This window comes from Pseudochaenichthys georgianus, chromosome 4 (assembly GCF_902827115.2).
Source record: "Pseudochaenichthys georgianus chromosome 4, fPseGeo1.2, whole genome shotgun sequence".
In the NCBI taxonomy this organism is placed as follows: domain Eukaryota; kingdom Metazoa; phylum Chordata; class Actinopteri; order Perciformes; family Channichthyidae; genus Pseudochaenichthys; species Pseudochaenichthys georgianus.
In genome coordinates, this window is record NC_047506.1 from 3697813 (window position 1) to 3712062 (window position 14250).

General features: G+C 41.2%; 1 protein-coding gene and 1 long non-coding RNA gene across 2 annotated transcripts; both read left to right on the forward strand.

Moving 5' to 3' along the window:
* Positions 1-5295: 5295 nt before the first annotated feature.
* On the forward strand, positions 5296-7497 carry LOC117444976 (uncharacterized). Its single transcript, XR_004551910.2, has 4 exons — positions 5296-5927; positions 6325-6389; positions 6495-6559; positions 7416-7497. It is a non-coding gene; the product is annotated as an uncharacterized lncRNA (long non-coding RNA).
* Positions 7498-7754: 257 nt separating this feature from the next.
* Positions 7755-13558, forward strand: LOC117445786 (uncharacterized). Its single transcript, XM_034081657.2, has 8 exons — positions 7755-7902; positions 8552-8691; positions 9571-9707; positions 9890-9983; positions 10876-11211; positions 11378-11564; positions 11843-11970; positions 12140-13558. The coding sequence occupies exons 3-8, from the start codon at positions 9667-9669 to the stop codon at positions 12461-12463; spliced, it is 1110 nt and encodes a 369-aa protein (XP_033937548.1). The 5' UTR covers positions 7755-7902; positions 8552-8691; positions 9571-9666; the 3' UTR covers positions 12464-13558.
* The last annotated feature ends 692 nt before the right edge of the window (positions 13559-14250 follow it).

Here is a 14250-nt window from a genome sequence, read left to right on the forward strand (position 1 = left end):
TCACGCTCTCGCATTTTGCACCATATCTACCTTCATATGTGTGGATCAGAAACGTGCAACATGTTGTGCAGGATTTACAATATTAAAAAGACAAGACACTGTTCGTGTGTTGTGCATTAATGTAACGTGTGTTGTGCATTAATGTAACGTGTGTTGTGTATTAATGTAACGTGTGTTGTGCATTAATGTAACGTGTGTTGTGTATTAATGTAACGTGTGTTGTGTAGAGCATTAATGTAACGTGTGTTGTGTTGAGCATTAATGTAACGTGTGTTGTGTAGAGCATAATCTAATGTGTGTTGTGTATTAATGGAACCTCCATATTGTAAGAAAGCTGCAAGACAGTCACATTCCACTGAAGCCACTGCTAGTTTTATTTGGATGATTGAGCTCTCATAACTTTAGCTTCAGGTAGCTAGCAGCGGCAATCGAGCACAGGTGATAATGTAGGGTTATTATTGACACTGTAACTAAAATATACACACTTGGAGTATGAAACGATATTGGTGTCCTTCTTCCTGCTCTGTTAAAACAACAAACCAATGTCATTGTGACGAAGGTAACTTCGTCACTATGGACTGACGGCTTCGAGCCGGGTAATATTGCACTTTATTAGCGTGATTGCACAGTACAGTTGACATTATATATTTGCACATGATTTATACTAATTATTGAGGTAGTATTTTTTAACTGATTAAACCGTATTTATTGGAATGTCGTCTGGCAGGTGCTGGTCGGGTCCTCGGCTCCGCCTGAATAGATAGGGTAGTTTGCGAGAGCGCCGAGAGTAGTTATGCTGGTGTAAGGATGACAGCGGTTGAGAGTAATCAGGGTGCAAATAATATGTTGTCTGTGGCTGATGATTGTGTGCACCTGGTGTCCTGTGTTGTCTCCTCCCCCCTCACCTGTGTCTTGTTAGTGTGTATTTAGGTGCTGTTTCCTTGTAACTGGGTGTGTGTGTGAGATCCTTGTGGCTGCAGGATGTGTGCAAGGAGAACAGCAGGATTGAGGCTGTGAACTTTGTGCACATGATTTTAATAAATGCCCACGTCGGGTTATATTTTTGGACGTTCTGCCTCCTTGCTTGGTCTGGGCCGCTCAACGGTCAGTCTCACAGTCATGTAAAAACAGCTTTAAGATAAGGAAAATGTGATTAACATTTGGCTCATTTGTGCAAGAAAACTCTACTTGACCACAGCCCTCTTCTCCCAGACAGCTGTTTTCTTTTGCATTACACTACACGTCATGTGTTAGACGCTTTCATCCAAAGCAACTTACATACTCAATACTGTGGACAGTCCCCACAGGAGCAATTTGGGGTGAAGTGTCTCAGGGACACAACGACATGCTGACTGCAGTGGGGTTTGAACCTGATCTGAACACCAACACACTAACCCACTGCTCCACACACCTCCCTTATCGTGTTAGTAGTATTAAGACTACCGTATGTGTCCAAATAAGATTAAGTACCTAATTAGAGTGATTTGTGAGCCACACGCCTCCTTCTCAGTCTTGTTTTTCTGTCTGTGTGAAGTCTAGAACCAGCTAATTGCGATCAGTGTGTGTGTGCACTTGTGTGTGTGTGTGTGTGTGTGTGTGTGTGTGTGTGTGTGTGTGTGTGTGTGTGTGTGGTGTGTGTGTGTGTGTGTGTGTGTGTGTGTGTGTGTGTGTGTGTGTGTGTGTGTGTGTGTGTGTGTGTGTGTGCATGTGTGTGTGTGTGTTATGATCATTAGTTTGACAGTTCCGCCAAACACAGTCGGTTAGTCCTCGACTCAATCCAAACACCAGAGAAAGGGAGGGATGTTTTTCTGATGAATTTGTCAGACGTCTGCAGACGGGAATTTCTCAACGGTCAGAAACTCAAAACAAACAACCCCTCCCTCCCTCGTTGTTGTTGTCTCCACCCGGGCGTTTGTTTGATTCCTGCCAACAGAGCAGGAAAACTTCCTCCTCAGCCGGTTCCTGCGTCACGGAGGAGGAATATCTTTCTTCCATTCAAGAGAAATTCAAACGTCTGCATTGACTCAGAGCTTCGATGATATCCTTACAGGGCTAGGAGTGCTCTGTAGTCCTGCAGCAGGTTTGGTAAGAGATCATTACAAGTGCAACATACCTTACATAATAAGGAGTGTGAGCAGGTGAGGAGGAGGAGATTTCTGGGTAAAAATGAACCTGAGATGCAGGATTCTCTGGAAACAGCTCAGAGGTTATTCGAGGGAACCTTGTGACGTGTAGGATCCTTCGTTTACTTCCTGAACATTATATACCACTTGCATTTGGTGCTCCAACACATTGAACGAAGGGGCGGGACATCTCTAAGCGGTTGACCAATCACAACAGAGCCGGCCAGCTAACCAATCAGAGCAGACTGGGCTCTGGTTTCAGACGGAGGGTGAAAAGAGGTGCTGCAGCACAGGCAGTACGAGAAAAATAAAGAGCGTTTTGAAAATTAAACCGTGGAGACATGTCACAGACTCGAAATACTAGTATGAACTTCAAAAGTAGTTTCTCTTCTGAGCATGCATATTTACCTTAGCCTTGCAAACCGTGGGATATGTGTTGCAAGTAAACGTCAACTGAGTTTGAATTGTCCAATGAATACTCCTAACACCCGAATCAGCATACCACATGTTTAATCGGAAATCCTGCATACTATGGCGTAATATGACCCGTCCCAACTTCATAACATTGTCATATTTGGAAAAACAGTGGAATATGAGTGTGCTGTAAACATCGTCAGGGTGTGTTGTTTTTCCCTGAGCTGCTGTTCCACTCATTCCTTCCTTGGTGTTGGTATGTGAAGTTATTCCGGGCGGTGTTGAAGCTACATTCCTGCGTGATGACACTCCTCATGCGACGGGTCGGCTTGTGCTTAACACCAAAGCAAAAGCCTCCTGCAGGAAACGGCAGAGACACGTTCCTCTGGTTTGGATGTGCTGACCTGATTACAGCCAGTCCCACAAACACAGGAAAGATCATTTCTGAAAACATCCAAATTCCTCAAATGTTATCCCTCTTTGGAGCAGAGACGTCCTGCAGCAGGAACACAAAGTGTCCCCTGAGGTTGAGCCATTGACCTGGACAAGCACATTACTTTAGACCTGAGAGCCAATCAGTGAGCAGAGATTCCTGTCTGAGGCTGAGCTGCTCGGAAAACATCATCCAGCCGCCGAGCGTCCAGACATCATATCATCGTGTCAGAGGGACGGTTGCAGCGCTGCTTCCCTGGAACGATCAACACCTCAGACACACACACACACACACACACACACACACACACACACACACACACACACACACACACACACACACACACACACACACACTTCCTCCCACCACAGAATTCAAACAATGCTTAGCATCTCCTCCACGGGACAGAACATTCTTTCCTTACATGGAGACTCTTTCCTCAACGTCCAAAACGTTATCTGCATCATCCCAACACTTTTGACTACACTTATGATAAGGTACATTAACTCAAGTAGTGTTCTTAGGTAGTATTCTGATTTTATACATACTACAATATTCTACTTGAGTATCTATATCTTAAGCAACTTTGTATTTCAACTTCTACTACAGTTTTGTTTACAGTTTAACAAATCATCATACATTATCCTGTATTCATATAGATTAAGTGTTTGAGAGAAACTCCCTCTGGAGGCAATACACAGATTTCAGCCTTTGCAGACAATTTACATGCAAAAAATAAAAACATGGAACACAAGCAGGAAAGGGAAAACCCCACAAACCAAAACAGGGCCTCTTTAAGTAAGATTGCAAGTATTTTTTGATGCAAATACTTTTGTATTTTAGTGAAGCATCTGTGTGTGCTCCCACCTCTGATGAAATAACACTTAAACACTATTCAAGTTGCCATTCACAAATCAGACCCTCTCAAAGCAAACCAATCTGTTTCAAGGGGATTTATTTCCCCCGACACTTGGTCTTAGCAGTGAAAGTGTATTTCAGTGTTTGGCTACAGCTCAGGTTTATATTTAGCTCCAGCTGCTTTTCCATTAAGCCAAGATCAGTATTTCCTGCAGCTCCTCCAGCTGTAACCCACAGCGTCTGGTGGAGGCCAAAGTATGGAAGCCAAAGAAAGGCCTACAAAAATGCACGTATTTTTAGGTAGTAGAAAAAACATATCCTGTCATTATACATTTTTCTCAATAAATACATTCCAGATATCTGACGATATGCACAGGTATTCTTGCAGTAACACGAGTAGTATTAAGACTACCGTATGTGTCCAAATGAGATTAAGTACCTAATAAGAGAGTGATTTATGACCCTCATAAACCTTAGTCCCGCCTCCAAATCCCTTGTGGGGGACATGGAGTCTTATCACCCCCTATTGTGCAATATCCTTATCAGGGGCTATAAAACAGCTAAATAAGTCATACTATCATTAACTATATCTGGTTTTATCATTGACAAATAATGACCTACTAAGACACTCTAACAGGTTTCACATCAAAGGGGTGTTAAAGTCTTATCACCCCCTATTGTGCAATATCACTCTAACAGGTTTCACATCAAACCTCTTATCAAAAAGATAAGAGGGTCAAATGTCAGATGTCAGAGTGACAGGTGTCACTTCAAAGGGATTTGGAGGCGGGACTAAAGTTTATGAGGGTCATAAATCACTCTCTTATTAGGTACTTAATCTCATTTGGACACATACGGTAGTCTTAATACTACCAACACGATAACGGAGGTGTGTGGAGCAGTGGGTTAGTGTATTGGTGTTCAGATCAGGAGATCATAGGTTCAAACCCCACTGCAGTCAGCATGTCGTTGTGTCCCTGGGCAAGACACTTCACCCCAAATTGCTCCTGTGGGGATTGCCCACAGTATTGAGTATGTAAGTCGCTTTGGATAAAAGCGTCTAATAAGTGACATGTAATAACTTAAAGTTTTTATCCGAAAAAACGACACCATGAAGATACCAATCGTAACAGTATGTACAAACAAAATCAGTCAAAATCTTTCATGTACTACTTACATATTATTTTAGAGTTTTTAATAACCAGGATGCAGTCAAAACAGGGAGACTTTCAGTCTGCCACAGAATGTGCAGACTTTGTTGACTTGTTGAATACCAGGCAGGTCGGTCAAGTTCAATAACAGTCCCTGGAGGACGAGAATTTTTAGTTTCTCTGACCGGCTCCTCTGGTTTCACTGCTGCACTTTAAATTCCTCACATTCCTTTTTACTTCATGCACAGCAAATTCGCCAGTGTGAAAATCCTGGTGTTAGAGATTTTCGGGGTAAAGTGTTGTGGTTTTGGTGTTACATTTAACATGATTAACACCGCCTGTTGTTAACACACTATATAGTACCGGGTTGGATCATGGTGTTAAACATATTTAACGACGGATAGTGTGTTCTCTCAATCCGGGTACTTTTACGTGATGTGCGTGAAATTATTTAGATCTCCGCCATCTTTTTGATGCAACCTTCAGTCTCGAGAGACCGCAGTCCGTGACGGTAAGTTATCGCTACGTTTCATAATTTGTTCCCCAGATAGCTTACATTAATTTAGCTTGAAAATACAGTTGTGTGTGGTAGGTAGCGTAATTGTAAATGTATTGTTTTCATTACTAGCTTGCTAACTATTACTATTTGACTGTCATGACCAGGTGCAGGTGCACAGACCATACAGTCAATGCTTGCTTGCTAAACTAACTGTCGAATTAGATATGGATGTCGAATTAACGTTAGATATGTAACATAATATGTAATCATTACGAAGACCAATGTATTGCACATGTCTATCGTTAGTTCGACAGCGAGCTAACGAGCTCTAGTGTCCGTAAAAATGTTGTTCGATAATTGCCGCCTTTTACTTTTCTAGCATCAGTCCGTCTTGCAGCAAGTGTGATCGCTTGGCCTCGCCCTCGACAGACTGCAGTCAGTGAGTGACGGTAAGTTATCTAGATAAATAACGTTACATTTACATTTAATGTTATCCAACATTACTTAATTTAAAAATAATGTTACAGTTGTGTGTGTGGTAGCTAATAATGTTTACTAGCTTGCTAAGAATATTTGTCTGTACTGGCCGTGCACCTGCTTGCTAAATGTTAGCTAGCCAGTTAGCTAGCTGGCTAGCTGTCGAATTACACACAGATGTCAACTTAGATAACATTAGCTATGTTACATACTATTATGTCATTACAAACACCAACGTATTGCACATGTCTAACGTTAGTTCGACAGCTAGCTAGCTAAGAGGTTCTGGTGTTGGTCCTTATCGGTATAGTTAGCCGACTTCGCTAACAACTTTTTTTTTTTCCAATTTCCTTTCTATCACTATCTCAGTGTCACCTAAGCAGCCATCAGTCCCCGCGGGTTTCGACCGTGTGGTCTCGACAGACCGCGTGACTGTACGTTATCTACGTTTCATTGAATTTGTTCCCCAAGTGAAATTATTTAAGTGTATGTAGTACAGTAATAAAGTTGTTGGCTAATTGGCTCCTTTTCCTTTCTAGCACGTGTTCTTCTGCTCCGTGCGGAAGCAGCCATCTTGTGTGGCCTCGACAACAGACTGCATGCAGTGAGTTATCTAGATAACGTTACATTTAATTGAATTTGTTCCCCAGTTAGCTAACATTAGTTAATTTCCCTTGAACATAATTGTAGTTGTTTGTGGTAGCTAATAATGTTAACTATCTTGCTAAGAATATTTGCAACCCAGTCTCACGGCATACATTTAATCTATTGATTTGTGTTCACAAACACGATTTTCGCATTTGTTTTGTGGCACACAGAACGATTTTTCTTTTCTTGGAAGACCAGAAGCTGTGTGGTTCATAAAAACATGTTCTTACTCAATATCTTACCCTTAGCCTAACCCTTTTATTTTAAATGGTATAATGTCGGAGGAAAAGAAATGGCTCAGAATACTGAAATCTGTATTTTTTGTCATCTTTTTTTCCTTGTAATCTGGCGCCGCACGAAACATATTACCAATACAAATGCATTGCTTCTAAATATTGTTCTGTGTCAGAATACTGAAATCTGTATTTGTTTTTAAAATCTCTTTTTCCTTCTAATATGTTATTATTTACATTGCTTTTAAAGTCGTTCTGTGTGACACGAAAAAAATGGGGAAATCGTGTCTTTTTTTGCTATAACACGAAATGCCTTGAGACTGGGTTGCAACACACCAACACTGTGCTTAATTTGGTCCCGAAACGTTTGTCATGCACAGATAGAAGCCTCAGCTTAAAGATACAAAAATAAAAGAACGGAGCATAAAGTAGAATTTCTTTATCTAAAGACAGTTCCAATTTATATTATGCCACCCTTACACAATTGGAGTATTTGCTTGCTTAAGAAGGGGAAGTTGTGATGCATCATAATAACTTGTGGAATAACAAATGTTGTGTTTCTCCATTGTACCCATATAGGGCTCTTGCTCTTCTCTTCAGCTGAAGATGATAGTGAAAGTGCAATACCGAAACCAAAAGAAGTACATCAAAATTCCAGAAGCTTGTTTTGTGTGTGTGTGTGTGTGTGTGTGTGTGTGTGTGTGTGTGTGTGTGTGTGTGTGTGTGTGTGTGTGTGTGTGTGTGTGTGTGTGTGTGTGTGTGTGTGTGTGTGTGTGTTGTGTGTGTGTGTGTGTGTGTGTGTGTGTGTGTGTGTGTGTGTGTGTGTGTGTGTGTGTGTGTGTGTGTGTGTGTGTGTGTGTGTGTGTGTGTGTGTGTGTGTGTGGCGCTTCTGCTTATATTTGGTCTTCAATCCTTTTAGTGAAAGAGAGGTTTTCCATCCATGTGGACAGCATCTTATCAGTGGAGGATGAGACTGGCACAGAAGTGGACGACTACGCATTTCCAGATCTACTCACTACCAGTGGAATATGCTTTGTCATCAAAGATGAACTGAATGACAGTGGTGGTGAGTGACGACAATAAACCCTTTTCTCAGCAGCTATGTTGACGTCATAGCAGGGTAAACACAGGTGTAATAGATCAAATGAATTTTGGCCCGATCTATTTAGTGTGTCACAGCCATTCCAGTGAGACAGCATATTATCAGGGCCCTGGCCTGCCTACATCCTAAATTACATCTCTGTTTACGCTGCATGTCAACATGGCTGCTGAGAAAAGGGTCGATTTTACATTTCTCAATTGTATTGTATGCTAATTATCCCCATGCAAGTGTCAAGCACACCACACATTTCATTGCTATAAACAATACTATCTTAAAAGGTAAAGTATTGTTTATAGGAATCAAATGTGCATACTCCACTGATTTGGTGAAAATACATAATTGTGTACTTACTTGGGGTTCTTGTTGAAAGCCTTGTTCTTAAGCTTTTGCTAGACTAAAAAACACCATTGCTGTCTTAAGTATTGGTCCCAAGTAGAGTGCGCTCTTGTGGACAAGGACTTTGGGACTCATACTTGCAATGGAGGTTTTCAGTGGGTTTGTTGTATTTTTGAGAACACTTCACCAGTAGATTACATAAAGACATGACAAAGGAAGACCATATAATTTCAATATTCATATTTAATATCTCTTGTGTTATGACATTATTTTACAGAGCCATCCTCATCCCCCGCTTCAGGCACAGATACTATTTCAGTCACTTCGAAAAGCAGCAGTGAAATCGATTTCTACAGTGGCACTCTGAAACGCTTCAGAAAAGAGGAGGAGGCTTTGCAGGGTCCACAAGCCAAAGATGTGAGTGCATATTCAATATGTCATGTACACAATTGTTTTACAGTTTAGTGACGTCTGTCCATCTGTGTGTCTGTACCAGTAGATTGCTCATAAACCTATACTGCTTACTAGGGATGCTCCGATCGATCGGTCACCGATCGATATCGGCCGATACTCACTCTCTACCGATCGATCGGTGCTCTCTAAACATGCCGATCGTGAGAGCCGATCGCATGAGGTAAAATACATGACACTTTTCTCTGTGCGTGGCAAAACAAGCTCGCCAAAATGGCTTCACCGGTCTGGCATTATTTTAAGGTGTCCGAAAAAGACAGTAAAATAGCGGTATGCAACGTGTGTGAAGCAGAAATCCTGCAGCTCCGCCCGCCGGACCGTTGAGCGGAGCAAAACACACAAGAGTTAGACCTAACACACTTAGCTATTTTATCTACCTCTGGAACAAGCTAAACTAGTTATTATAAATATATTTATTCTTCACTGTCGGGTCACTCATTACTAGATCAGTGAGCTGCATGAGATACTGACAGGCTGTCAGGAAAGAGAGAGAGGGGGAGGGAGAGAGGAAAAGAGAGCGCTTCCGCTCATTTCTCCCGTGTTATTCTCCAAAGTGAATGTAAACTTGAATAATGTACATCATTTGAATGTAATAATTAAGTTGATTGTTGTTTGTGGAAGCTCCAGTGAATGAGCCCCATTAACTGGGTTTAAACATCACTTTAAATGGAAGATTTAAAGTGATGTTTAAATCTTCCATTTAGGGCCCGCCCACGCGATCGGTATCGGCCGATACTGATTCCGACGATCGGCCCCGAAATTGGCGATCGGAGCATCCCTACTGCTTACTTAACGGGTGTCATTTTTGTTGTGTTTTGTTTTAAGCTGATAAAACAGGTTCTGCTGACCAAACCAGGAGGAAGTGATGTGCTGAAGGAGTATGAGGAAAAAGGAACAATTAGTCCTGCCACAAGAAAAGTGATGGTGAACATTCTAGTTGCAGACATGGTGCAGAGTGAGGGGTAAGATTCTAATTTGTTATAGCTTTGCATGAAAGTGTCATGTATGTATAGGCTAAGTGTGGATGAAGTTGGTGCAATTGTATTTCTACATACATTGAGTTCATTAAGTTTATATGTTCTTAAACTGAGTCTCTTAGACTTAAATGAATTAAATGTTGATAATGACTGTTTTTGCTCTACAGGAGAATCCCTCAGCGACTGACCAAAGAGAAGTATGCACTGGGGATTGTTACCCTGTTTCCCTCGCTCCAAGATCCACATGGGAAGACAGGCTATGTGAGTTATTCTTGATTATGATCAAAGTAGACTGTTTTAGATGGCTTACATCAGGGGTATCAAACTCAAGGCTCGGGTGGCCAAATCCGGCCCGTGACTTCATTTTCTGTGGCCCCAGCAAAGAGCTTGCAAAGAATGATATGTTTATTATATGGTTACATGATGATTTACAGAAGCACGTTGCCCATAAACTACATGTCCCATAAAGCATCTCAATTTTTTTTTTTTCAGAGTTTGACTTTTTTTTAAATGTTTCTTTTTTTATTTCACCTCCTTTTTTTTAAAAAAAATGTCACTTCTTTTTTTGATTTTGACTTTTTTTTCCAGAATTTGGTTTTTATTTTAAAATTATTTTGTGACATTCTCATTGAAAAGATTTGCAATTATTTGCCTTAACTTCTACATTCAGACGTAGTTAATTCTGAAGTTTATACCCTATCTGATAATAATCCAATGCAGAGGCAATAATGTAATATATAATACATCATTTTATATAGTCTTAAAGTTACAACCTGCCCTTTGAGTGCAACCATAATGCTGATGTGGCCCGCGATGAAATTGAGATTGACACCCCTGGCTTACATGGTTCCTTGAATGCTGTGGGATTTCTATAACATGCTACTGCATTTAAGAATTCCTGTAGTTGTATACATACTGTAGGGTAGTTTAATTCATTTGGGCGGCTGTGGCTCAGGAGGTAGCGCATAGTCCAATGACTGCAGTGTTGGTGGTTCAAATCCCGTCTCCTCCTGTCCACATGTCAAAGTGTCCTTAGGCAAGACACTGAACCCCGAATTGCTCCCAATGAGCAGGCCTTGCATGGCAGCTGCCGCCATTGGTTATGTGAATGTTTGTCAATGGGTGAATTTTCAATTTTGTTTTTTTCGGTCAGGAGCATTTTTATGACGGGCAGAAAGGCGGTGGGTTTCTAGCGTGGCGACTGAAGTCCGTTCAGAGAGCAACGCGACTTCCTGTGAGGTCCAAGGATTCCAGAATAGAAGAGAATGGAGGCCCCATGCTAAGGAGAGAGATAGGCCACTGTGATGATCATCCAGATGAGCAGAGATATCAAGAACTCATATCTGTGATGAATCATACAAACAACAGAGAAGTCATCATGAAGAAGATGAGAGACACACTGGAATATAGACAGCGCCTTGTCCACGATCCTGAGAGATCCTCCACTGTCCTTTCAGTATTCCCGCGCCTGCTGGACACTAAAGGATTGGTAATATTTTATTACTCCTACTTTTGCTTATTATGAATGTTATTTTGATAGATGTTTTAAGCAACCTTCAGTTAAATGGAGATGATCTAAATCTGTGAAATTGGCATTAGTAGTACATTGAAAACCTGATGGTGGTTCTTGCGTTTGTGCTGTATATGTGTTTTAGATTCTCCAAGACTTCAGTCTCCTCTTTGGGTCAGAAACTCCATCCAAACTACTGGAAAAGTGGCCAACCTCCTTCAAAGCAAAGGTCATCCAACAGGCAGAAATGCTGACTTCCACACCCTTGCTGAAGCGCTTGTTGTTGTCTGCCAAGAACCAAAGGGCTGATGAACCATCACTGGAATCACCAGGTATGGTTTTAGGAACTGCATTGTCATATCATGTCATATTGCCTATTGTAAATGGTCTATGTGAGGCTGGAGGGAGTGTATGACCACACAGTTGGAGAATGCCAGGGTACAGTGGGTTTGGAAAGTATTCAGGCCACTTCACTTTTTCCATACTTTATTGTGTTGTGAGACTTCATGTCTTGTATTTTGCTTGTACATGCACTATGAACTGTTGGACATTATACAGATTGGTAAAAAAAAAAAAAAAAGAAGTTGATCATTGTTCTCTTTTCTTACAGAGTGGGACAGTGATATGGCATCCATCCTCCTCCTTCTGCACCTCCTGTCACCCCAGCCTGCGGGAAGGAAGAAAACCCAGAAGATCAGTGTAGCTCAGGCCATTGACCATCTGGTCGTATTTCACAAGGTATGTGGCAGGTTTAAGAATGTTAGATCTAGCCACCAGAACTACTACAGAGAGCTGTCACTATGATAAAGTAGGACTAGGCTAGTGCAAATATAAACTATTCCTAAAAACACACACATGCGCATAGTTAGCCATGTAAAATTAAAATGTTGCTTGCCTTGTCCTTCAGTCCTGTAGGAGTCTGGATGAGCACCTTCAGAACCATATGGACACGAGCCAGCCATATCTTCTTGCTTCAGGGACCAGCAAGGAGGCTGTCGGCAACTTCTTCATTCTGATTGACAAGAAGCTCATCCCCTGTGAGGCTACCACTTCCTTAGCAGCAATTGATGAACTTTTTAAGCTTCACTTTGTCTTAGGCACTAGCTATGATGCAGCACTCAAAAGCATGTACACATTTCTGCAAACAACTGTCTATAACATAGACGTTGACACCACCAGTGAGAGCCCCAAGGTCAAGGAACTGAGAACTAAGTTTGTGTGTAATGTATAAGTGTTACATATGCAGATTATTGCTTGATACGCCTGGATCCTTAACTCGGCACCTTAAGCTTGTTCATGGCTTGTATCCAGGAAAACATTTTAATTTGATATGCGCTCAGGATGGCTGCTCATTGCAGTTCAAACGTTTTTTAGGTTTTAAAAAACACTTGAGGAAATACCATGATAAGGATGGGGTCGTTTCAAGCAATAATCCTTCATCACCAGTCCAACAAGCTGTTATTCTCAGGGAAGACATTTTACATGTTGGTGATTCTGACATGGATCAAGATTTGCCGAATCAGCAGGCCAGTGGGTCTGGATCTTCTATCTCTAAAGATCAGTCGAAAGAAATGTGTGCATCTATTATAGCCAAATTACAGGGCAGTGGTGTTGCCAATAGTGTTATATTGTCCGTTGTTGAAAGCATGGAAGAGTATGTTGATGAAGTTCACACAAATCTGAAGGAACAAGTGTTGAGTGTAGTGCCTCCTGATAATGCCTGTCGCATCGCAGTTGAGGAAGTTTTCAAAAATGTACATAATTCTTTCACTGACTTTAACACAGACAGTAAATGGAGGAAATATTTCAGTGACAAATGGGGGGTTGTCGAACCAGTCGAAGTGCACTTGGGTGTTCGATTCGATTCAAAGAGAAACAAAATCTCTGGAATATATGAACAGGTACCAGTCAACGACACTTTCATTTATGTAACCATCTTGAAGACCTTGGAGTTTATTTTCAAGAATGAGGAAGTATGTCAACACATTCATGACACCAGACACAGTGACATGTATCAGGACTTTTCTGATGGACAGTATTATAAAAATCATCCTTTGTATTCCAAGTACAGTAATGCACTTCAAATTTAAGTTTATTACGACGATTTTGAAACGGCAAACCCATTAGGGTCTAAACAAGGCATTCATAAACTTGGATGTTTATATTTCACTCTTCGTAACTTGCCACCACGCCTGAATTCTTCTCTAATGAATATCCACCTCATTTCATTGTTTCACTCTCAGGACGGGAAAAAGTATGGCATTGACAGAATACTTAGTCCATTGGTTGAGGACATAAAAGTACTGGAACAGGGAATGAAAGTGTTGTTTGCTGAGCAACAATCTATGGTACCATTGCACAGATTACAGGTGACAATCTAGGCTTAAATGGCCTTCTTGGATATGTGGAATCTTTCAGTGCAAACCATTATTGTAGGATGTGTCTCACTGACAAAACATCAGCTCAGACTGTGTTCACTCAGGATGACCCGCGGGTGATTTTGCGCACAAAACTGTTAAATGAGGAACATTACAGTCATCTCATTCAGAACCCAGGTGAAGGCCATTGTTATGGTATCAAACGTAACAGCATACTCAATACCTTGACATACTTCAACATATGTGATAACTTTGTGTTTGACATAATGCATGACATCTTAGAAGGTGTAGCACAATATGAAGTCAAGCTGCTGTTTTTCTATTTAGGTGCCAATTTCATTTCTCGTGAGGGCATTCTCCAAAGAGTCTATGCATTCAACTTTGGCTATTTGGACAAAAAGAACCGTCCTACAAGGATAAACCTTGAACAATCTGGCAACGGAATTGGGCTCAATGCCAGTCAAACACTGTCTTATTAGGAACATTCCGCTCATGTTTGGTGATGTAGTCCCAGAAGGTAACAGACACTGGTATTTACTATTGTTGCTGTTGCATATCATCAATATTTTATTTTCGCCCAGCATTACTGAGGGAATGACAATATTTTTGAAACATCTTATAGCAGAGCATCATGGTTTAT

What these genes read in the sequence shown, in the direction of transcription:
- LOC117445786 (XM_034081657.2), top strand. Translation starts at nt 9,667, where the DNA reads ATGGTGAACATTCTAGTTGCAGACATGGTGCAGAGTGAGGG. An exon ending in GACATGGTGCAGAGTGAGGG is followed by an intron (nt 9,708 to 9,889) that starts GTAAGATTCTAA and finishes TTTGCTCTACAG; the next exon opens with GAGAATCCCTCAGCGACTGA. An exon ending in ACCATCACTGGAATCACCAG is followed by an intron (nt 11,565 to 11,842) that starts GTATGGTTTTAG and finishes CTTTTCTTACAG; the next exon opens with AGTGGGACAGTGATATGGCA.